Raw genomic sequence first — 23,690 nt, forward strand, 5'->3', positions numbered from 1 at the left:
ATCAATTACTGGTCTGGTAATCTTCCAATCTGTCCTTTTGGTGTTATGAAGATTGGGTCTCATTATGTAATGACTTGTGTCCAGGATTTGGAATTTGGATTCAGCACCTGATGATCACATTACTTATTGTTCACTTCTAAGAGTGAAGACTATTCCCACAAACCAACATAAGTTCTTCTAGCATGCTTTGTCTTCAGACACGTCCATAGAATTGTTACAAACAAAGCATACTTAACCATGGAGTTCTTATGATTGAGTCACCTAAAAATAAGGTGCACTTTGTTGGTGTACGTAGTAACTTTCATTTTCTTTAAGCTTTTCCGAGTCATCCTATGATCAGGATCGCTTTAACTTGGGTATGATCTCGGTTCATTCGTGTACTCCTCCTTTAATCTATCACATGCCCACAAGTTTCCGCTTTGGTTCTTCTCTGAACCACATCTTATTGGGAGAGGTATCGCTCTAATACAATTTGGAACGATCCATGCACAAGATTTGGCTCAGGATTTGGCACCTGATCGATGGTCCTGACATTTGCTATATCCTTTGCAAGATTGTCGTGTTACTCATTTCTCGCTTCTAAGAGTGAAGACAATTTCCACATACCAAAATGAGTTCTTCCAGCATATTTTATTCTGATTCACCCAATATAAAATTTCTCCAAGCAAAGCACGTTTAACCATGGAGTTCCTATGATTGAGCTACTAAAAAAGACCTGAAATCTCACAATCGGTTGGAAAGAGAAACAAAGCATTCCTTGTAAAGGGTGTGAAAACCTCTCCCTAGTAGATGTGTTTTAAAATCGTGAGACTGACGGTGATATGTAACGGACAAAAGCGGACAATATCTGCTAGCAATGAGCTTGGGGTATTACAAATTATATCAGAGTCAGACACCGAGTGGTCTGCCAGTGAGAATGTTGGGCATATAAAGGGGAGTGGATTGTGAGATCCCACAACGGTTGGAGAGGGGAACGAAGCATTCCTTATAAGGGTGTGGAAACTTATGCCTAACAGACATGTTTTAAAACCGTGAGGTTGACGGCGATATGTAACGGGCCAAAGCGGACAATATCTACTAGTGGTGAGCTTGGACTCTTACAAATGGCATTAGAGAATTTCTTAAACCCTAAACTTTGTAAGGGTGTGAAACCTCTCCCAAGTAGACACATTTTAAAACCATGAGGCTGGCGTCGATACGTAATGGGCTAAAACGGACAATATCTGCTAGCAGTGGGCTCGACTGTTACAAATGATATTAGAGCCAAGCATCGAGTGGTATACCAATGAGGATGCTGGCCCCCAAGGGGGTTGATTGTGAGATCTCACATAAGTTGGGATTGTGTGATCTCACAGTGCTTGGAGAGGGGAACAAAGCATTCCTTATGAGGGTGTGGTTGTGAGATCTCATATCGGTTGGAAAGTGAAACGAAACATTTCTTTTAAGGGTGTGCAAACCTCTCCCTAGTAGACGTGTTTTAAAACCATGAGGCTGACGGCGATACGTAACAGGTCAAAGTGGACAAGCAGTGGGCTTGGGCTGTTACACAGCTACACCTTGTTGATATAAGTAGTAACTTTCATTTCCTTTAAGTCTTTCTTAGTCATCATATCCTCAAGATCCTTTCATTCTGATGTAGTGCCATATTGCATCATGTCGATAGGCCGACATAGGACACAACCCTAAGAGCCTGAAAATGATATTATATAAATATCCAACGAGCCTATGTTACTTAATGTAACAAAGAGATAGACTAGAGGGTTGTGTCAGAAGAGATGATAAGATGGAAATTAGAGGGATCTCATGCATGTTGTATGTTCATAAGCATATGGATACTTTCCCTCGAGATGATGAGTACGGATGCGCACAATATGATGATGAGGGTGTTCATGGGGAGCATAACATTTGGGGTTCCGCTGACCTCCGGACGCCGTTACAAGGTAGCTTGACTAGAGAGGGTCTAGGGGATGGGGCGAACCCTCTGGGAATTCACACTCGCACGTGTGGGGTCGTGTGTAGGGAAGTACTACACATCCATAGTAGTCCAAGATAGGAGGCCACCCTTAAATGAGATAAAAGATAGGTCCCAAAAGCATGATTGCATGTATTTGCATTTGCATAGCCTCTTATAGTGGGGTCACTTACCGAGTATTCTTCGAAATACTCAAAGTTGTGTGTCATATCATTTTTCAGGTAAAGATAACTTGCACATGTACAAATGACGGTGGCATCGCGAGCAAAAACTATAGCACCTGCATAGGGTATATTCATATTTAAATTCCTAGTGTTAGGTTATAATATGTTGTTACACATTTCATCCATTTAAATTATTCCGTATTTGTTTTTATTTTTTATTTCTAAAATTAAGTCTTTCATATTTAAACTCGTAATATCATCGCTATGCTTTTTAGAGAAGATGATGTTTTTAAATGTTTTCGATATTTATGTTATAAACAATGTTCCTTTTAAGACTTATGTTTCCGTATAAGAGATGAGCATGAGACGTTAGTAACGACTCTGAGTATTAGAAATTTAAGATCGTTACAAATAGTGAGGATAGGGATAGGGAAGGTTTCCGGTCCCGTGACATCTCTAGTTATAATCAATCATCATCAGAAAAGAATAATAATAATAAAAATAAACCATACTTATCGCATGAAAGCATGTATTGATTCCATCATTTTAATTACATTAAACTTTGGCTTAACATTTTAATATATAGTTTTGGACATATAATTTTAACCTAATGTTTTATTAATTTCACGTCCATGAGCTTAGAAAACCCAGAATCTAGCAGAAATCAAACTAGAAAACAAAGCACACACTTCTTAATTCACATATATCAGCTGTTTATTCATTAGGGAACGAAGCTGAGGACGACCTAGGTAGCAGCGGGCGGCGGAGGCGGAGGCGGTGGCGGCGGAGCATGTTCCGGCGGAGAACGATATGGGAGGGATCCGGCGAGTGCAGTGGCCACGTAGGATGCTGAGATGGCTAAATCCTCACCAATTTTAGCCATGATTCGACCCCTTCTTGGTGGGTTATTTGGGATTTGCCGAGTTGGGGTAGCAGAAGGCATTTCCAAGATACCCACAAAAAATGATGTCGGATTTGGGTAAGTTCCTTTTAATAGTATAAAAAAAATATTTATTTGTTTATTTATTTATTTCCAAAATTATTAATACAAAAATTTCGATATAAAATTAGAAAGAATATAAATTTAGCAGTTAAACCATTTTTCGGTGTAATTTTTAACTTTATAAAATTAAAAAATAAATAAATAAATTATACTATTTAAAAAATATTTTTTGTGTACTGGGAATGCTTGTGGGGCCACAGGCGGCTGGACTTATAGTTCAAGTCTTCGTGTGGGCCCCACCTCCACGTGGGCTTGTATCGTTCACATTCAAAATTTTCCCTTCTACTCTATTTTTCCTTTTTTTAAATAAAAAATTATATTAAAAAAAATGAAAACTTTAAAATAACTATTTTTAAAAAAAATAAATAAACGGATAACAATTACATGTGGGTTACCTGTAAATTATATTCCCGCCACAATCCGTATATATAAGTTTTTGTGGAACTAGGGAATGAAATAGGTAGTGAGAATAAGGACTACACGGTGGTTAATTATGACTGTACATAGTGACTAATTATAGTCATAAAATATACGGTAACTCTTGAAAGGAGTTTTTATTTTGAAACTATAAAATCAGGTATTTATCTCTAAAAGAATGCAGTAAAATGAGCGTTTGTGCTTTTCTTTAGTCAATGGCTAAGTTTATTAACAATTTTTAGGTTATTCAAGCTTCACGGGATCAATCTTACTTGTGGAGTGATTTGAATCTCAAACAAGTGTTCTTGACTTGAGATATTTGATCAACAAGATAATCTGAATTTTACTTTTCCTTGCAGTGATTCTGTATTATTAAAGCTAAGTTTATATTGCATGTTTAGAGTATTTCAAGTGGTATTGATCAAACATCGTGTAGAGTGATTTGAATCACGAGTTATCTTTAATCTCGATCTTGATCATCAAAATAATCCGTTCCAAAACTTTCCCTTTTAAGTCAAATACAGACAAACAACACCACGAAACAAAATCAATCATACCTTTCGTTCAAATTATATATATATTATAATTAAAATATTTGAATTTCAAAATTAAAAAAAAAAAAAAAAAACCATTGATAGTAATTATTTTTTAAAAATAAAGAAATATTTTCAAAATACTATATTATTATTTTTCTTTAAAAAGGAACAAATTCAAATTTACGATGTTTGGTCAATATTAACATTATTATTGTTGTAATTATCATTTATTTTTTTAAAAAAATTAAATTTATGACACGTCATTATTACTTTATTATTATATAATTATTTTACATTTGAAAAAAGAAAAAGAATTCAGCCAAATTTACGACGAATATGGAAATACTTTTAACGATTTATGACGTGCCTCATTCTGATTGGCTAATAAGTCGCACAGCCAATCAAATTCGAGGGTGATAGAACATAACAAAATTGACCAAGTGATTTTATCATTTCCCACTAATGGAATCTTTGGATCAACCTCGTGNAAAAAAAAAAAAAAAAAAAAAAAAAAAAAAAAAAAAAAAAAAAGAATAATTATAACACTAATTTTGGAAAATTTTAAAGTGTTCCAAGTTCTTCAATAACCCATTATTTTTATTTATAAAAATTTAAATATTATATATAATAAAATAAGTCATTATAGTTTTAATTTAAAATGTTAGAACCCTATAAATTGGTGAATTTATACAATTGGAATTTTATTAAATATAAAATAGAGAATTAATGGATAATGTTTCAAATTTAGATATTTATTATATCACTGTTAACAAAATTTATAATTTATTATTTAAGAACAAATTTCTTCCCATGAAATAATTTATTAATTTCATACTAAGACTAAAAAATTCAAATAACATCATTTTAAAATATATTATTATTATGAAAAGAAATAATGCAATTATACAACCACTGTTATATATTTATATTATAAAATAAATAAATAAATAAAAAGCTAAATAATACTTTTAAACATTTAAAAAATCTAAAAAATACTTTAAAGGGAAACGACTATATTTTATTTAAATTCTCGTAACTTTAAAAAATGTATAAAACATACTTTTAGATTTTTCAAAATTTTCATTATTACTCTGAACTTTTTTTTAATTTAAAAAATATTTTATAAATTAAAAAAAATTAAAAACACTTTTAAACTTTTTAATAAAATTAAAAAAATACCCTTCTAAATTTAAAAAATATTTAAAAGTATCATTAATATATTTAGAGATAATCTATCTATATATTTAAAAGTATGATTGATATACATTTTTCTGTCTATATATTTGATAATAAGAATTTTTTTTATCCATATATTGAAAAGGGTATATTTGAAATACTATCCAAAGTTCGGTAATTTAAAAATAAAGTATTAACTATTTTCCTTTAAAATTAAATATATTTTTTTAAATTTTTAAAAAGTTTTTANAAAAAAAAAAAAAAAAAAAAAAAAAAAACATGTTTTGGGCACGTGGAAATCAAAGAACGAATGTCCAATAAGGACAACTCAATAACTGTCGGAAGAAGGGTATGTTCGTCATTTTCTTATTCGCCGGTCCATTACATTTCTTTTGGTCCGGTTTTTTCTCCGAATAAATCCACAAAAATAAATCCTAGTCACCGCCTTTGTTTCCAAATCCAATCCTGACCGTCCAATTTCAGGTAGCTCCAATATCCGACGGCCAGAACTCACCCTCCAGAACTCTCTTGTTTTCTCTACTGCCATTATTTATATCTCTGCCTCCCAATGAGCTGCTTGTGTTCGACTCGTGCCCGAATCGCCTCTTCTTTGTCCATTTCTTCCCANTTTTTTTTTTTTTTTTTTTTTTTTTTTTTTTTTTTCTGATTTTTGATTGTGGATTCGCTTCAATTTCGTTCAAATTTGGTATTGATATCAGTTTCTAAGTGAATTTTAGCTGTTTTTGGTTTGTGGGTATTGATTTGTTGGGTTTTAGTGTCATCATCATGGTGAAGTGCTACCCATCTGTGAGTGAGGAGTATCAGAAAGCCATTGAAAAGGCGAAGAGGAAACTCAGGGGATTCATTGCTGAGAAGAATTGTGCTCCTTTGATTCTTCGTCTTGCGTATGTTCTTCTTGTTCTTTGATTTCCCTTTTGTTTTTGTTGTTTGTGAGCGATTGTTTAGGGATTTGTTTGTTCTTGTGGGTTTTTTTTAGATGGCACTCTGCTGGAACCTTTGATAAGAAATCTAGGACTGGTGGTCCGTTTGGAACTATTAGGTTCCCTAATGAGCTCGCTCATGGTGCCAATAATGGCCTTGACATTGCTGTTAGGCTCTTGGAGCCCATCAAGGAACAGTTCCCAATCCTTTCATATGCTGACTTTTACCAGGTGATTAGTTTGTTTGATCATATCTGTTTTTCGGATTTGTTTTGTTTTGATTGTTTGTATCGTCCAAGTCCATCGCTAGTCGATATTGTTTGTCCGTTTTAAGGTTTTCCCACCTTTAGAAAGTTTGTTTCAACCGTGTGAGATCTCATAATTCACCCCTTCGGGATCCTGCGTCCTCATTGACACTCATTCCGTTCTCCAATCGATGTGGGGTTTCCCAATCTACCCCTTTGGAGCTCCTTGCTGACACACTAGGGAGAAGTTTTCACACCCTTATAAAGAATGTTCATCCATTCCATCCCTTTTGGGGCTCCTTCCTCGCACACCCCCTCATGTTGATTCCCTTTGGGGCTCAGCCTCCTTGCTAGCACATTGTCTAGTGTTTGACTCTATACCATTTATAATAGCCTAAACGAGATACTGTATGCTTGAGTTTTCTTTTTTGGGCTTTCCTTCGAGGTTTTTAAAACGTGTTTACTATGGAGTTTCCACACCCTTATAAAAAATGTTTCGTTCTCCTCTCCAACCAATGTGGGATCTCACAATCCACTCCCTTTGGGGCCAGCGTCCTTGCTGGCACTCGTTCTTTTCTCCAATCAATGTGGGACTTCCAATCCACCACTTTTGGAGTATAACGTCTTTGCTGGTACACCGCCTCATGTTCACCCCCTTTGGGGCTCAGCCTCCTCGTTGTCATATCGCCCGGTGTTTGGCTAATATCATTTGTAACAGCTCAAGCCCACCATTAGTAGATATTGTCCTTTTTGAACTTTCTCTTTCGAGCTTTCCTTCAAGGTTTTTAAAACGCGTCTATTAGATAGAGGTTTCTACACTCTTATAAAGAATGTTTCGTTCTCCTTCCCAATCGACATGGGAAATCACGTTGTTTAACTTTTTGGGTTTGTGGGTTTGTTTTGTTGTAGTTGGCTGGTGTTGTTGCTGTTGAGATTACTGGAGGGCCTGAGATTCCTTTTCACCCTGGTAGAGAGGTCACTAAAGAAGACTAATCTTAGTTTAACCCTTTATTAACTTACAAAGTGATCAGACATTGAAAATTGTTTGTCTCTGTTCTTCAGGACAAGCCTGAGCCACCCCCAGAAGGTCGCTTGCCTGATGCTACCAAGGGTTGGTCTCCATGACAATCTTGTTCTTTTCATATTCTGAGCTAGAAAATGAACTGATGAGTTGTGTTCTGTTCAGGTTCTGATCACCTGAGGGATGTTTTCTACACCATGGGCCTTTCCGACCAGGACATTGTCGCCCTCTCCGGCGGTCACACACTGGTTCGTTCTGTCTTTTCCTTATAAGTATGTTTATTTGAATCTCGAGCTTCACCCCAAGTGCATATGTAACGGCCCAAACCTACTACTAACAGATAGTGTCATCTTTAGTCTTTTTCCTTGTGTGCTTTCCCTCGAGGTTAGGTTTTAAAACACGATTGCTAGAGAGACGTTTCCACACTCTTATAAAAAATATTTCGTTCTCCTCTCCAACCGATGTGGATCTTACAATCTACTCACTTTCGGGGCCTAGCGTCCTCGCTGGCACTCGTTTCTTTTTCTAATCAATGTAGGATTGTCCAGTCCACCCCTCTTTAGGGTCCAGCGTCCTTATTGATACACCGCCCCATGTCCACCCACTCTGGGGCACAGTCTCCTAGCTGACACATTGCCTGGTGTCTAGCTCTGATACCATTTGTAATAGCCCAAACCTACCATTAGCCGATATTGTTCTCTTTGGGCTTTTTCCTTAAAACGCGTCGGTTGATTTAACAACATAAGTAATAAGAAGGGCTAAATAATGAATCAAGGAAGCTTAATTCACTATATTCAAGAAGTTCAAGTTTTTATAGATGATGTTGATTTAACTCGACAGGGTAGAGCACACAAGGAACGATCCGGTTTCGAGGGGCCATGGACTTCGAACCCTCTCATCTTCGATAATTCGTACTTCAAGTGAGTTAGAACCATTTATACTATGATAGTTTATTGATGATGTGAAGAAATATTAAAAGATCCATTGGTTTCAACAGGGAACTCTTGGCCGGGGAGAAGGAAGGTCTTCTGCAGTTAGTATCAGACAAGGCACTCCTTAGCGATCCCGTCTTCCGTCCCCTTGTCGAGAAATACGCTGCGGTATGGTTTTCGATCTCGGGATCAATAGGATTTATGATTGTACACAAAAGGACTATCTTTGCTGATGATCAATGGTTCTGTTCACATTTCACAGGATGAGGATGCTTTCTTTGCTGATTATGCTGAAGCTCACCAGAAGCTTTCCGAGCTAGGGTAAGATTTCCGACCTCTGTGTTCGTGTTTTCTCGTATCGGTCATCGCTAAGGATCGTTTCGTAACCTGTTGTATTGTGCAGATTTGCTGATGCTTGAGCTAGTGGCATGGGGAGATGAGGGTGCTGGCTATTGTTTATGTTGGCTTTGATTTGTAATGAAATGGGTTGGTGGGTTGGGTGGCTGTTTTTTTGGGACATGTTTGAATTTGGGCTGTCTTGTTGGAAAACTTGAGCAGAATGTAATGTTTGGTCTCCCTGTCTCTTTGGACTTCAATAATTTTGCTGGAAAACTTATGAAATTTTCGTGTTTTTTATAGGTCAATCGTCGAGTGTCAAGATTTTAACCTATCGATATTTCTATCAACATAATTATTAGTAGACATAAAATGACCAAAATGCCCTTAAAATTATGTACTATTAGCTCATCGAGTGCCAAGATTTTAACCTATCGATATTTTATCAACATAATTAAGAGTAGACATAAAATGACCAAAATGCCCCTAAAATTATGTACTACTGGCTCATCGAGTGCCAAGATTTTAACCTATCGATATTTTATCAACATAATTAAGAGTAGACATAAAATGACCAAAATGCCCCTAAAATTATGTACTACTAGCTCATCGAGTGCCAAGATTTTAACCTATCGATATTTTATCAACATAATTAAGAGTAGACATAAAATGACCAAAATGCCCCTAAAATTATGTACTACTGGCTCATCGAGTGCCAAGATTTTAACCTATCGATATTTTATCAACATAATTAAGAGTAGACATAAAATGACCAAAATGCCTCTAAAATTATGTACTATTATGACCAAAGTGATCTCTAAAAGTTGCCAAACCATTGGAATATGGATTTAAATCAAGATTTTGGGTGGTAAATGACCAATATACCCTTATAGGAATTCTAAGTGTTAATAAATTTTTTATGGATTCATTTATGACTTTAATTAGTGACTTCAACTTAAGTTATCCAGATAAGTGACTTCACTATTGTTTGTATTGGATGAATTGTTTGAAGCATGAGCAGCACGTGTCCTGTGGTCTTTACATGTGTCGTACGTTGTAATTGTTATGTTTGCTTAAATGTAATGGCGTGCTGCTAGGATGAGAAGTGTCATATTATGGATTGTCATGTTTACTCGATATGCTAATTGATGAATGTGACATATTATGAAAGTATGGTAGTTTATTGTAATGCACGAAAAGAACAAAGATATGTATTGCACCACAAATACATGTCATGATTTGAAATTATGGGACCTCATGCATACTATGTGTTCACAAGCATTAGGATACTTCCCTTTATGATCGGTACAAACACGTACCTTCCAATGTTTATGTTCAATATGATGTTATGATACGGTATTATTATATACACTATGATACTATGTGTGCTCCCTTCCTTCCATGGTAGACCAGTAGGATGAGTGTACGCTAGCTAAAGGTCATGTCTCTAAGGGGTATATATACAAGTTCGCCTCGGTCCATGTGCTCATGTATGGGCAGTGTGTAGAGAAGTACTACATACCTAATACTGTTCGGACTGGAAGTTGAGGCTCATGCCATGAAATGATGTTTAATGATAGGTCCAAAACACGATTGCATGTGATAGCATTTCCTGAACTCAGTCAACAAAATACTCAAGTCACGTGCTACTCTTACTTTTCAAATAAAGGTAAGGTACCTCTACACGGATAACGACGTCATGGTGATGGCCATGAGATTGAAACTAAGGTAAAAGTATTCATGTTATTTGTAGCCCTTAAATTAGATCCGGACATTGTTTAAAAATCACACGTTTTCGATTGTAATGGGTAAAAAATATTATTTTTTTGTTAATGGTTTTCATCAATTGTGTTATTCAACTCCTAAATCCTTCCATCCACAATAATTGAGCTATTGGCTATGTTCTTCTTACAATGAGTACACAATTCAAGAACGTTGCTTGATGATGAAATACTGAAACCACTTGGCTTATCCTTTACGAACAATCTTCAAATGCTGCGCGTGGTAATAATGTTACTTGTACTCAAAGCATAAATTGAGAGAGAGAGAAGAACATATCTAACTTTTGGTGAAAAAAACAATAAATCTAGTCAAAGATTTTCGATTAGCTTTTGATTTGTCCCTTAGTTTTGTTTTTTAGTTGTCATATCTACACGTGCTTGTGCATATGTTCGATAACAAAACCTCGAACATCAGCCTTTAAGTCCATGACAATACGTCTGACCTTTTTTGATTTTGTTTCTACTAGCTCTGAGTTGAAATCGAACAAGCGTATGATCCCTCTTGTATTCGTCAATATTCATGTTTCTCTATTGAACTTGCAAAAACTTCGAACTATTTTATATACTATGGTACTAGTGATTGATTTGTTACTAGGGTTATTGGACCTCAAACCAAAAAGTCGCTAATGCTTTGCGATTCTTTGAGTTGTTCATGTCGAAGATTGCATCTGTTACTAGGGTTATTGATATGAAGTCTTTTGGAGAAGCTCAAAGCAAACCTAGGAGAGCTTATGCTCAAAGTGGACAATATCATACCATTGTGGAGAGTCCTGATTCCTAACATGATATCAAATTCATGTCCTTAACTTAGCCATGTCAATAGAATCCTCAAGTGTCGAACAAAGAAGTTGCTAGCTTCGAAGGTGTAGTCAAAAGTAACTCAAGTATTGAATAAAGAGTGTTACTTTGTCCGAGGGCTCCAGAGAAAGGAGTTAAGCGCTTTTGCTGATTCCTAACAGTTCATATGATGAAATATTTTTTGCCAGCCTGATTCTTAACCGTTCATATGATGAAATATTTTCTTTACTACAAACAACCATAATTCAGCTACTACCACGTCTTTCGATAACTTGTCGAGTAGTTGAGGGTCCCACTAATTGAAGTCTCTCACATATCTCCCCTCTTAGATTGTGCACCAATGATTGCAAAGCTCCCATAAATGTGGACATCTTATAGGGATATGTCTTGAAGGCTTCTTTATAGTGGAGTGTAACGACCCTATTTTTCGATTAAAAATAAGATCGTTAATGTATGCAAAACATGATTGTTACTTAAAATATTTTATAAGCAATACTATGGATTTAAACATTTATAGTAAAATATTTAAAAACAACATAGTGGAAAATCAATAATGTGAAGATTAAATAAAAGCAAACATAAAATAATGTCTGATCTAATCTAAGGACTACAAATAACATGAATGTATCTATCCTATCTTCAATCTCATGGTCGTCACTATGACATCGTCATTCATACAGAGGTGTCTTAACTTTACCTAAAAATAAGATTAACACTTTGTTTGACGGCCACCGAATTAAAGTTAGGGCAAAAGCATTCATGTTGTTTTTCTTTCGTAGCTTTTAAGTTAGATCAAGACACATACTTTACCCTCTTTGTTTTATTTAAATTCGTGTTGTTTTAATGACTTTATTATGAATGTGTAAATCTATAACCTCATAATGAAATGTTCTAAATGAATTTTTCATACCTCGAGAAAATAAAGTTGTGTCTATGCAAGCTTAGTAAGTACGAGAAAATAAAGTTGGCTCACCTTGAAATGAGATGAACAACTTCCAGACCCCAATAGGGTATATGACATATAAGAGAACCGTTCAAAATTCCAAAGCCTTCCCAGAAACTCAGATAGTCGTAGAATCAGGGTAAAACTTCCTAAAACCCATAGAAAAATTCATGGTAACTTACTGGGATTGGATCTGATAAGAACCTACAAGTAGACTGCTTATTAAGTATTTTTATACTCACCCTTTTACTTTTTTCAGTGTTCACAGGCTACCGGTCGAGGTGGAAGAGCGTTCGAGAGTTACGTAGAAACAGAGAAGGTCATCCCAAAGCGTCAGCTCATCTATGAATTCTAGGGTCTCGCGTATTTTATTTTGAAATTTGTATTCTAAACTGTTTTCCCATTTGTAATAAACTTGAACGACACCGAGTTGTACTACTAGTATTCGTTTTTTTTAATGATAGTGCTATTTGTTTATCTTAATTCTATTTTAATAAACTTAATGAAGAGTTATTAGGTTATGAATGATGACAAAATTGAAAAAAGACATAGGCTTTAGTATAAGTATAGAGAAGCTGCCTTCCAGCCTTGGCAGTTGACTTCTTACATTTGTCTAAGCTCAGGAACATGGAAGGAGGAGGAGGAGGAGGAGACAGAGAAGGAGCTCAAAGTCCGAGGAAACATGGTGGTTGGATCACCTTCCCCTTCATCATAGGTTCATTGTTTTTCTCTCTCTTCTTTGGTTGTTTTTATGATGAGATGAGAGCAATTTTGTTGATGAAAATGGTGAATAAAAACAGGATCTTTTGGTTGCACGTCGCTGGCCAGTGGTGGATGGCTTACAAACTTGGTTGTGTATTTGATTCAAGAGTACAACGTTAAGAACATCGATGCCACTTTGATTTCCAACGTTGTTAGTGGCTGTTTCAGTGTGTTTCCTGTCGTGGGAGCTGTTATTGCTGACTCTTTCTTGGGATCTTTCTCTGTTGTAGCTATTTCCACTTCCATTTCTCTTTTGGTAATTTCTTGATCTCATACAATTTTTTTTTTTTATGAGTTCATGCTTTGAAGTTTATGCCAAGAACTTCATTTCTTTATGTTCGTGATAATTATTTAGTTTGTTTTTTTATAGAAATTAAAATATTAGGTGGGTTTCCTACTTTTTATTTTTTAATTGGAGGATGCTTCATTTAGACATAAAACATGTTTTTGTCTATGTTTGGTCGAATATTTTATTGTTAAGTTTATGGTTTTTTGTGCTCCATTCCTACTTCCATGGTTTGATGGATATTTTTTGAGGTGTTACCTTGGTTGGAGAACGAAATTAAGTATTGTTTATAAGAGTATGGAAACATCTCTCTAGGAGATACGTTTTAAAATCGTGAGGCTGACAACGATACGTAACAGGTCAAAGTGGACAATATCGGTTAGCGGTGGGTTTGGATTGTTACAAATGATATTAGAGCTAGCCATTAGACGGTGTGAGGAACTGGTCGGAGTAGAGCTAGATCCTCTCCATAGTAGATGCGTTTTAAAATCGTGAGGCTGATGACGATATATAACGGGTGAAAGCAGACAATATCTGCTAGCGGTGAGCTTGGGTTGTTACAAATGGTATCAGAGCCAGCCACCGAACGGTGCGAGACACTAGTTGGAGTAGGTCTAGACCCTCTACATAGTAGACGCGTTTTAAAACCATAAGGCTGACGGCGATCTGTAACGGGCCAAAGCAGAAAATATCGACTAGCAGTGGGCTTGGGCGGTTACGAATAGTATCAGAGCCAGCCACCGGACAGTGCAAGGCACTGGTCGGAATAGGGCTAGACCCTCTCCATAGTAGACGCATTTTAAAACCGTGAGGCTTACGACAATACGTAACGGGCCAAAACGGACAATATCTACTAGCAGTGGGCTTGAGCTGTTACAAATTGTATCAAAGCCAGCCACCGGCGATGCAAGACACTGGTCGGAATAGGGCTAGATCCTCTCCATAGTAGATGCGTTTTAAAATCGTGAGGCTGACGACAATACGTAACGGGCTAAAACGGACAATATCTACTAGCAGTGGGCTTGGGCTGTTACAAATGGTATTAGAGCCAACCACCGGACGGTGCGAGGCACTAGTCGAAGTAGGGCTAGACCCTCTCCATAGTAGACGCGTTTTAAAACTGGGAGCCTTACGACAATACGTAACGGTTCAAAACAAACAATATCTGTTAGCGGTGAGCTTTACATACTTATTTAGAGATTCAACGTATACCCATGTCGGTAATTTTGCATCATTATTAACTTGATTATGATCTTATTTAGACAAGCATCAAAGTTCTTGTTTTTGTTCTTTCAAATAATAAAATATGATTGGGTTTTGCAGGGCATGATTTCACTAACATTAACATCAACAATCCAATCTCTTAGGCCTCAACCATGCGACCACAACAATGCCATAATCCCATGTTCTTCATCACCTTCAAAGCTCCAATACTCAATTCTATACTTAAGCCTTATCCTCGCAGCTCTTGGAGCTGGTGGCTCTCGTTACACCACAGCAACCTTAGGAGCAAACCAACACGACAACCTTAAAGACCAAAACATTTTCTTCAATTGGTTTTTCGTCACTCTCTACGGTGCGTTTCTTGTTAGCTCCACCGCCATCGTCTACATTCAGGACAATATCAGCTGGGGATGGGGCTTCGGCATCTCCCTTGCATCCAACGCCATTGGCCTAGCCATTTTCTTGCTCGGAACTCGCTTCTATCGCCTCGATAAGCCGAGAGGAAGCCCCTTCACCACGCTCGCTCGAGTTCTTGTCGCCGCCTCTCGGAAAAGGCTGACGACACCGCTCTCGACCACCGCGGGGAATGATGATGGTTACTATTATGGTGAGGAGCATCATGTGGGGAAGGTGGTTGTGGATGGAGTGCTCACAAAGAGTTTTAGGTATGTCAAAGCTTCAATCACTTTACTTTTCTTTTTTATTTGGATTGTGGGCCTAGTTTACAAAAAGAATAATAATGAATAATAACTACAAAAATAATAAAAATAATAATAATACGATTAGATATGTTTATCGGGCGGGGGCGGGGACGAGGACGCTCCTTTGTTCATGTCCCTATTACCTGTTTCATTCTCTTACGTTAAATTCTCTATTTATTTCTCGGGAAAACTTTATTCATTTTTTTACTTTTCTATTAAAAATGTAAAATATTCTAATAAATTCAATAATATTTCAAAATAAAAATATAATATTGAGTTCTACCAAATGAATAGAAACAAGAAATACGTACCTCCTATGTATGTTTGTGTCGGTATGAAATTTGATGGGGACAATGAATATAATCTTCGTTCTCGACCTTGTTTAACTAATAGGAAGAAATTTTCCCCCCCTTTTTTCCGTTTTCCGTTTAAATAAGAATTTTCCACGAACCTGACCCCACAGATTAAATAGATTATCTTTAGAGATCTCGAAAACTTTATTATTGGAGTTAGAATCGACAACCAAAATTAACTAATCTTGTCCCATTAGGAAAAGGAGAAAAAAAAAGTGTTCGTGATTTCGAGTCAACCTCATAGAAACGCCAATGGATCAATAATTGAATTGGTTGCATAAATGAAATGTGAAAATAGATTGATGAGTGCCAACCACTATCAATAGCATATATTAAAGTAGGAATGTGTCACATGTTATGATTAATATATATATATTCTTATAAATATCTTGTATATTTTGTATTTTATTTAATAATTATTTCTTATCGATGATTCAGTTTTTTACTGTTGTAACACATAGTTAAGTTCTACGTGTCGAGAGAAGAAGCGTAGAGCTTAGCTTTGATATAATTTTTCACTAACGAAAAGCTTTGATAGGTGTTTGAATCGAGCGGCTCTAATAACTGAAGGGGATGTTCATTTGGATGGCTCGATTGCAAAACCTTGGAGGTTATGTAAAGTAAAAGAAGTAGAAGACTTCAAAACTCTACTTAGAATCTTCCCTCTATGGTCAACTAGTATTTTCCTCTCGGTCCCTATAGTAATGCAAGGAAGCTTAACCATCCTTCAAGCCCTAACCATGGACCGTCACCTCGGCCCGAGCTTCAAAATCCCTGCTGGGTCTTTCATCGTCGTCGTCTTCATCTCCACCACTGTCTTTCTAGCCATAATCGATCGGTTTCTCTACCCGATTTGGCAGAAGTTGGTCGGACGACTTCCCCGACCCCTCCAACGAGTCGGTCTTGGTCATGTTTTCAATTTTGGTGGGATGATGGTATCAGCATTGGTAGAATCCAAGAGGCTAAAAGTTGCCCATGCCCATGCACACCACCTTGATGGCCAGCCTGAGGCTATAGTGCCAATGTCAGCCTTGTGGCTTTTCCCACAGCTAGTTTTGGTTGGCATTGGAGAAGCTTTTCATTTTCCGGGTCAAGTTGGATTGTACTATCAAGAATTCCCGACGTCGCTGCGTAGCACGGCCACGGCAATGATCTCGTTGGTGATCGCCATTTCGTATTATCTTGGCACGGCTTTGATTGATCTACTTCATAAGGTTACGAAATGGTTGCCTGATGATATCAATCAAGGGAGACTTGACAATGTTTATTGGCTCGTATCTGTGATTGGTGTCATTAATTTTGGGTATTATTTAGTTTGTGCTACATGGTATAAGTATCAAAATGTTGAAATCGTTGTGGAGGATGATTCTATAACTGAAGACTAAGAGCACGGGTTTGTGTCGAAGAATCGAGATCTAAGTTAAATTTATAAGAATAAAGCTACGAATTGGTACGTGGTTTGTGGCAATATGTAATTGTTATTACTCTTTTACCCTTACTCGTTATATATGAAATGCACTTCGTTGAAAATTTTTCTTCGATAACATGTGTTAGAAATTATGAACATCTAGAATGATATGATATTGTCCACTTTGAGCGGTCTAATACCAACACATCAATAACATCGGTTACAAATGTTAAATATTTTGTATTTTCATAATAATTTTAAGAGTAGCGACCAAAAAAAATATCAACTTGAATTGTGATGTCCCACGTTGGTTGGAGAGGAGAACAAACCACCACTTACAACGGTGTGGAAACTTTTCCCTAGCAGACGCGTTTTAAAGCCTTGGGGGAAGCTCGAAAGGGAGAGTCCAAAGAGGACAATATCTGCTAGCGGTGGATCTGGGTCGTTATAAATGGTATCAGAGCCAGACACCGGACGATGTGTCAGCCTTCTCGCTGTTCCCCGAAGGGGGGTTGACACGAGGTGGTGTGCCAGTAAGGACACTGGCCCCAAAGGGGTGGATTTGGGGGCAGTCCCACATCGATTGGAGGAAGGAAAGAGTGCCAATGAGGACGCTGGGCCCCGATGGGTGGTGGATTGTGATGTCCCACATTGATTGGGGAGGAGAACAAACCACCATAAACCACCATTTATAAGAGTGTGGAAACCTTTCCCTAGCAGACGTGTTTTAGCTAGGGAAAAAGCTCGAAAGGGAGAGCCCAAAGATGGAAACCTTTCCCTAGCAGACGCGTTTTAGCTAGGGAAAAAAAAAAAGCTCGAAAGGGAGAGCCCAAAGAGGACAATATCTGCTAGCGGTGGATCTGGGTCGTTATAAATGGTATCAGAGCCAAACATCGGACGATGTGCCAGCCTTCTCGTTGTTTCCCGAAAGGGGTAGACACGAGGCGGTGTGCCAGTAAGGACGCTGGGCCCCGAAGGGGGGTAGATTGTGATGTCCCACATTGGTTGGGGAGGAGAACAAACCATTTATAACGGTGTGGAAACCTTCTCCCATCAAACACGTTTTAAAGCCTTGAGGGAGAGCCCAAAGAAACAATATCTGCTAGATTTTGTTCTGATGTCACAAATTCAACCAACCTATAAATAAAAAAAAAAAAATTAATAATTAAAAATAAAAAATAAAAAAATAAAATCTAACCCAACTCAATCTTACCTTTGTGATTTAGGTTGGTTCGCTGGATTAAATTGTGTTCTCGAGTTATATGAACACCTTTAACCGTAAATAACGCCATCTAGTTAGAGCATTATAGGGCCGAAGNAAAAAAAAAAAAAAAAAAAAAAAAAAAAAAAAAAAAAAAAAAAAGCCCAAAATTTGAACCCCTAAAAACAAGCCATTTTGAGTCCAACCAAGCCTAAATTTGAGGCCCACCTCGATGGTCAATTAAACATGTCATAGCAAGCCTAACAAGGTTGACCAAAACGTGGCATGATTCTAGTGCTAGAGTGTTGCACCTTATCTTGTTAGTGCCTCTCTCTGGCACGTCTTGTCTATATGTTTTAGTCCTTCTCCTTCTCGGGAGCTTAGGGCCCTCTTTCTAGCTTATTCTTCTCTTTCGTTCGAAAGCAGTGAACACGAGCCTTGAAGGCTAGGTAGACCTATTGGGAATGGTTGGTTATTTGAAGATGCTAGCTCGGTCTTTCTTTCTTACTTAGTAATGCTCTACACTAGCTCTGACATCCTTCGTAATACTGTAGTGACTTCTGTGGGAAGACAGAAAGAAAGTCAGATAGAATACTCTCTTTTCTTCTGTCTAGAGTTGATATTGAAATATAGAATGACAGTAATAGTGCTCAGCCTAAGACTTTCCGAACTTACTTAGTGCTTGCTTCTGCTTGTTGATCAGCCTCATTTCATTCATGCATGGGCCTTCCCCAAACGAAAGCGACCCAATTCCTTCCTTTCCTTTAACGGCCGCTACTAACAGATGTCAATGCTCGACCATTGATTTGACCTAAAAATTCGACGTAGACCTAATGATGGGTTAAAACTTAAACATGTCAATGTTAGCCTAAAGCATAACGTGACCTATGCGTAACTCCTTATGAGTTTAAGAACCCAAGCCCAAAAGTAGGGGTGTATATGGTCCGGGTTGGGTTGGGTTGAGAATTTTTTGTTAAAATTACACATTAACATTCAACGTTGTCATAAAATTAAAAACAACATTTTAATTGAAATATGTTTATTTTAAGAATTCTCTATGTATTAACATAGTTCAACATTGTCATAGAATTAAAGACAGTATTTTAGTTGAAATATGCTTACTTCAAGAATGAGTAATGTATTTGTTGCTGGTCTCAAACTCAAGCATATGTCCTTAGTACCAGTCTAGCAAACCCATTAATGCAAAAAAAATAAATATATATATATATTTATTTGGCTGTGCGAAGGTTTTGTCCCACGAACCCAAAATTGAAAAGTTCGGGTTCAGAAAAATAAACTCAATTCTATCCGAAATGCTAATTCAACCCAACTCAATCCTTATAGTTCGGGTTAGGTTGGTCTAGGTTGTTGGGTTGAATATACACCCTTACCCAAAAGTTAGTTGAAATTAGATAATGAGTAATTCATTCATCGTTCATATCAACTATTGAACTTCGAGATAGCAGTAGTAAGTGTTAGATGACAAGAAGGGCTAGAAAAGAATGGAAAAAAGAGAGAGCGAGTTGACGAAGAAGATGACCGACCACGTGAACGGTCCAAATAAGTAAAATTGTCGCATCATTCTATTGTAGCGATATTAGCAAATTATTGTGTAACAGTCCAAACACATCGCTAGCAAACATTGTCCGCTTTGGCTCGTTACGTATCACCGTCAATCTCACAGTTTTAAAATGTGTCTACTAGAGAGAGGTTTCCACACCCTTATAAAAAAATGTTTCCTTTCCAACTGATGCGGGATCTCACAATCCACACCCTTTAGGGCACATCGTCCTCGCTGGCACACCGCTCGGTGCCTAACTCTTATACCATTTGTAACAGTGGAAACCCACTGCTACTAGATGTTGTTCGTTTTGATCCTCTACGTATTGTAGTCAATCTCACGATTTTAAAATATGTCTGGTACGGAGAGGCTTTCCACACCCTTATAAAGATTTCCGACCAACGTGGAATCTCTCTAAATATGGTAATTAAGGTGTGATTTTGTCACATTAAAACTAAATAGTACATTNAAAAAAAAAAAAAAAAAAAAAAAAAAAAAAAAAAAAAAAAAAAAACCTTTGTCCAAGCTGGTCACTTCGGGGGTAAAAGAGTCATTTCAGAAATAGACACGTGGTGGCGTTTGATTGGAGATACCCGCTCCAACTCCGCTGTCGCGCATGACCGCCATCATGATATTGTGGAAAAAGTAAAGCCACCGCTTACCAAGAGAGCAAGAATAGAAGGAGAGAGAGAGAGAGAGAAGAATATCTCAAAAACATTTCGCGATTTCTTTTCTACCCATCTCGCAGCTAAAGATTGTTCTTCCTCTTCTTCCGTTTCTCTTCCTAGATCCTCTGATTCAATTTCCCTACTCAAGCTTCAGCCATGGTAAGCCGCTTTTTACTGATTCCTGTTCTTTTGCTGATTTCTACTTCATTTGTTTCTTGATTTTGTACTCGATTTCTCTTCTTTTTGCTTGATTTTGATCTCTGATGCTTGTGGATGTGCTTTTAGGACCTGCTTGCTGTGGATCTATATTCTGTTCTTGTTTTGATCTAGATTGTTTGAGTTTTTTTGTCCGATTTGCCTCGGGATCGGATTTGGTTGATTTTAAATTTGTTTAGGATTGATTTCAGTATCATCGGAAGTACTTGGATGTGATCGTGACTGATCTCTGATTACCGTGGTTTAGTAGTCTCTCAAAATTGATCGTTTGTGTTTTAATCGGGCTGGGAGCTGGGTTTCGGTGTCTTGTTGTGCTTGGTTCTGTGGATTTAGATGTTTTGGTGATTGAGATGATGTTTTGGTAGTTGGTGGAAAGATGGTGATACTTCGCGTATCATCAGGATGGTAATCTTGTGAAGTGAATGGAGTGCGTGTATTACTGTTTGATAATCAGGTACATGATAATTTCTCGGCTGGGGCGGAGCGGGGTGCCCTCAAATGAGTCCCTAACAGACTGAGAAATAGAGGGAAGAATTGGGAATGAAATGGATTTTTTATATTTAATCATGATGATGCTCACTTTCAATTTTCAGTATTGCTTCAAATTTGAAAGTTTATACTGCTCTCTTGAGAGTGAAAATGTAACGCTATAGCCAATAGGCTGTTGAACACAACTCTTTGTGGGAAACACTCGCACTCTTTATTAATATCAATCGAGAAGAGAATACAATACACTCGGTAGAATACTACACTTTGCTTTAATTGAGACTGCTTGGGCTTGGATTTCCTATGGATATTTATAGGCAACTACTCGGTTATGCCAAAAGCAATGAATGTTATCTCTATGATTGTGAGAATAGACTCTAAAGATCCATGTGGAGATCATACTGGTAACCAAGCAGATTCTATAAATATCCAACTCTAAGGGGAATTTTACTAAAAGTGATGAAGGGAAGTTTGAATTACTCATTCAGACATTTGATTTTGCATACTTTTCAGAGCTTTGGCTCATTGCCCTTAATTTATATTTTCAATTACTTACATTTTTTTTTTCCTGCAGGCTAACGCGGCATCGGGTATGGCTGTGCACGATGACTGTAAGCTTAAGTTCTTGGAGTTGAAGACCAAGAGAACTTACAGATTCATTGTATATAAGATTGAAGAGAAGCAGAAGCAAGTCATTGTGGAAAAGGTTGGCGAGCCAGGTCAAAGCTATGAAGATTTCACAGCCTGCCTTCCTGCTGATGAATGCCGATATGCGGTTTATGATTTTGACTTTCTGACTAAGGAGAATGTTCAGAAGAGCAGAATTTTCTTCATTGCTTGGTAATGTCATGATAAATGAAAAAACAAGCAAATTCTGTGTTATTCTCTGTTCCTCACCGGACCCGACCACGTATTAAACTTCCATCACTAATCATCATTATTCTCTTTTCTTGTTGCAAAGGTCTCCCGACGTGTCGAAGGTAAGAAGCAAGATGATCTATGCAAGCTCAAAGGACAAGTTTAGAAGAGAATTGGATGGCATTCAAATTGAGCTGCAAGCTACTGACCCATCTGAAATGGATCTCGATGTTTTTAAGAGCCGTGCGAAATAAGAAGCGTCTTCGTTATGAACTTCTTGTGGTGTCTGTTTTACATTGTGAAATGATGTTATTAATTGCTGGGTTTATGAATGTGCTTTGATTACATATTGGGTTGTTTTCTAAGTTTTGTCTTATAGAATTATGTCCATCTGGAACAATCTTCGGTCATTTTTCCCCCCCACCTTATATTCTATGATTTATCGTGTGGAATTAATGCAATATCTCCTTATGTAACGCTACATGATTTTGGTCTGGATTTACATCTTTTATCATGCACAGCACATTTAAAGATAATGTTGACCTTTTTTTTTCTAGATCCAAGGATGCTTCTGAGCTGAATGGTTGCAATGTCAACGCTTGCTAGACAGCACAGCAGCATAGGCTTTCTAACCGGGTTGACTCGATTCTCATTTGGTAGCTCCTCTCTTCTTTGATCCTTATTATCAAAATTATTGAAGAATTTAGATTTCATTAGCATTTTGCAACAGTGAAGTAAAAGAATCCATGATATTCTAGGACTACAATAAAGATTGATCCATCTTCTTTAGNTTTTTTTTTTTTTTTTTTTTTTTTTTTTTTTTTTTTTTTTTTTTTTTTTTTTTTTTTTTTTTTTTTTTGGGCAATAGGGCTTAACCATTTCTACAATATGCCTCTATTTTCCCAGCTTCTAGTGTTGGATTTGAAGGTTTATTCAGTTTGGCCAAGCTTCAAACCTTTTTTAAAGAATCAAATAATGGAAGATAGGCTAAATTATAGGTATATATGTTTGAGAAGTGTTCACATGGAAATCCAGGTGTTCAAATAGGCCTTTGCGAAGTGTTCACATGGAAGTCCAGGTGTTCAAATAGGCCTCCAACACATCTCTAGCCAAGTTTAGGCTTCATAAACCTTGAATCTTTCACATAGGAGACTATATAATAGCCTTCTGTTACCTACGGAGCTTTACAATGATATGATATTGTCCACTTTGAGCATAAGCTCTCGTGACTTTGCTTTTGGATTTTCCGAAAGATCTCGTACCATAAAGATAGCGTTCCTTTTTTATAAATTCGTGATCTTCCTCTTAATTAACTAATATGAGACTACTCATCTCAATAATCCGCACCACTTTCACGTTTAGGTATCTTGTCTTCTGGGTGAACTCCTCCAAAATTTTATCTATAAATTTGGGGAACTTGCAAAGTATCTGTGGATAAGTATTATGATCAGCTATATGCCCAAGGTTGAGCAATTTGTGTGGGTTTGTCTTCTATACACGAAAGGCACTGCCCACATATTCCCACTTCATCTGATGTTCAACATCTTATTCCTTAACAACCAATTGCACTTCTGAAGATTCTCTGCTAGTGACTTGATTTTCGAGTTCAATTTGTTGTGTAGCTTCATTATAAGAAATGTTGCGTAAGAAAAAGGAGGTATTTGTTGTGAGAGACAACATATAGGTTTTGGAAACTAAGAG

General features: G+C 37.0%; 3 protein-coding genes across 3 annotated transcripts; all 3 read left to right on the plus strand.

Annotated features, from left to right (window-relative positions):
* Positions 1-5,819: 5,819 nt before the first annotated feature.
* LOC111782837 (L-ascorbate peroxidase, cytosolic) lies at positions 5,820-9,051 on the plus strand. The gene is made up of 10 exons (XM_023663655.1): positions 5,820-5,895; positions 6,043-6,173; positions 6,266-6,440; positions 7,364-7,429; positions 7,517-7,565; positions 7,641-7,723; positions 8,316-8,395; positions 8,473-8,575; positions 8,670-8,728; positions 8,811-9,051. Exons 2-10 carry the CDS (start codon positions 6,055-6,057, stop codon positions 8,824-8,826), a joined length of 750 nt encoding a protein of 249 aa, XP_023519423.1. The 5' UTR covers positions 5,820-5,895; positions 6,043-6,054; the 3' UTR covers positions 8,827-9,051.
* A 3,810-nt stretch (positions 9,052-12,861) lies between these two features.
* Positions 12,862-17,081, plus strand: LOC111782836 (protein NRT1/ PTR FAMILY 2.7-like). Its single transcript, XM_023663654.1, has 4 exons — positions 12,862-12,980; positions 13,066-13,283; positions 14,637-15,202; positions 16,130-17,081. The coding sequence occupies exons 1-4, from the start codon at positions 12,893-12,895 to the stop codon at positions 16,974-16,976; spliced, it is 1,719 nt and encodes a 572-aa protein (XP_023519422.1). The 5' UTR covers positions 12,862-12,892; the 3' UTR covers positions 16,977-17,081.
* A 309-nt stretch (positions 17,082-17,390) lies between these two features.
* On the plus strand, positions 17,391-22,483 carry LOC111782838 (actin-depolymerizing factor 2-like). The gene is made up of 5 exons (XM_023663656.1): positions 17,391-17,403; positions 17,593-17,598; positions 20,444-20,588; positions 21,706-21,971; positions 22,093-22,483. The coding sequence occupies exons 3-5, from the start codon at positions 20,586-20,588 to the stop codon at positions 22,241-22,243; spliced, it is 420 nt and encodes a 139-aa protein (XP_023519424.1). The 5' UTR covers positions 17,391-17,403; positions 17,593-17,598; positions 20,444-20,585; the 3' UTR covers positions 22,244-22,483.
* Positions 22,484-23,690: the final 1,207 nt, after the last annotated feature.

The sequence above is a fragment of the Cucurbita pepo genome, chromosome LG20 (genome assembly GCF_002806865.2).
Source record: "Cucurbita pepo subsp. pepo cultivar mu-cu-16 chromosome LG20, ASM280686v2, whole genome shotgun sequence".
In the NCBI taxonomy this organism is placed as follows: domain Eukaryota; kingdom Viridiplantae; phylum Streptophyta; class Magnoliopsida; order Cucurbitales; family Cucurbitaceae; genus Cucurbita; species Cucurbita pepo.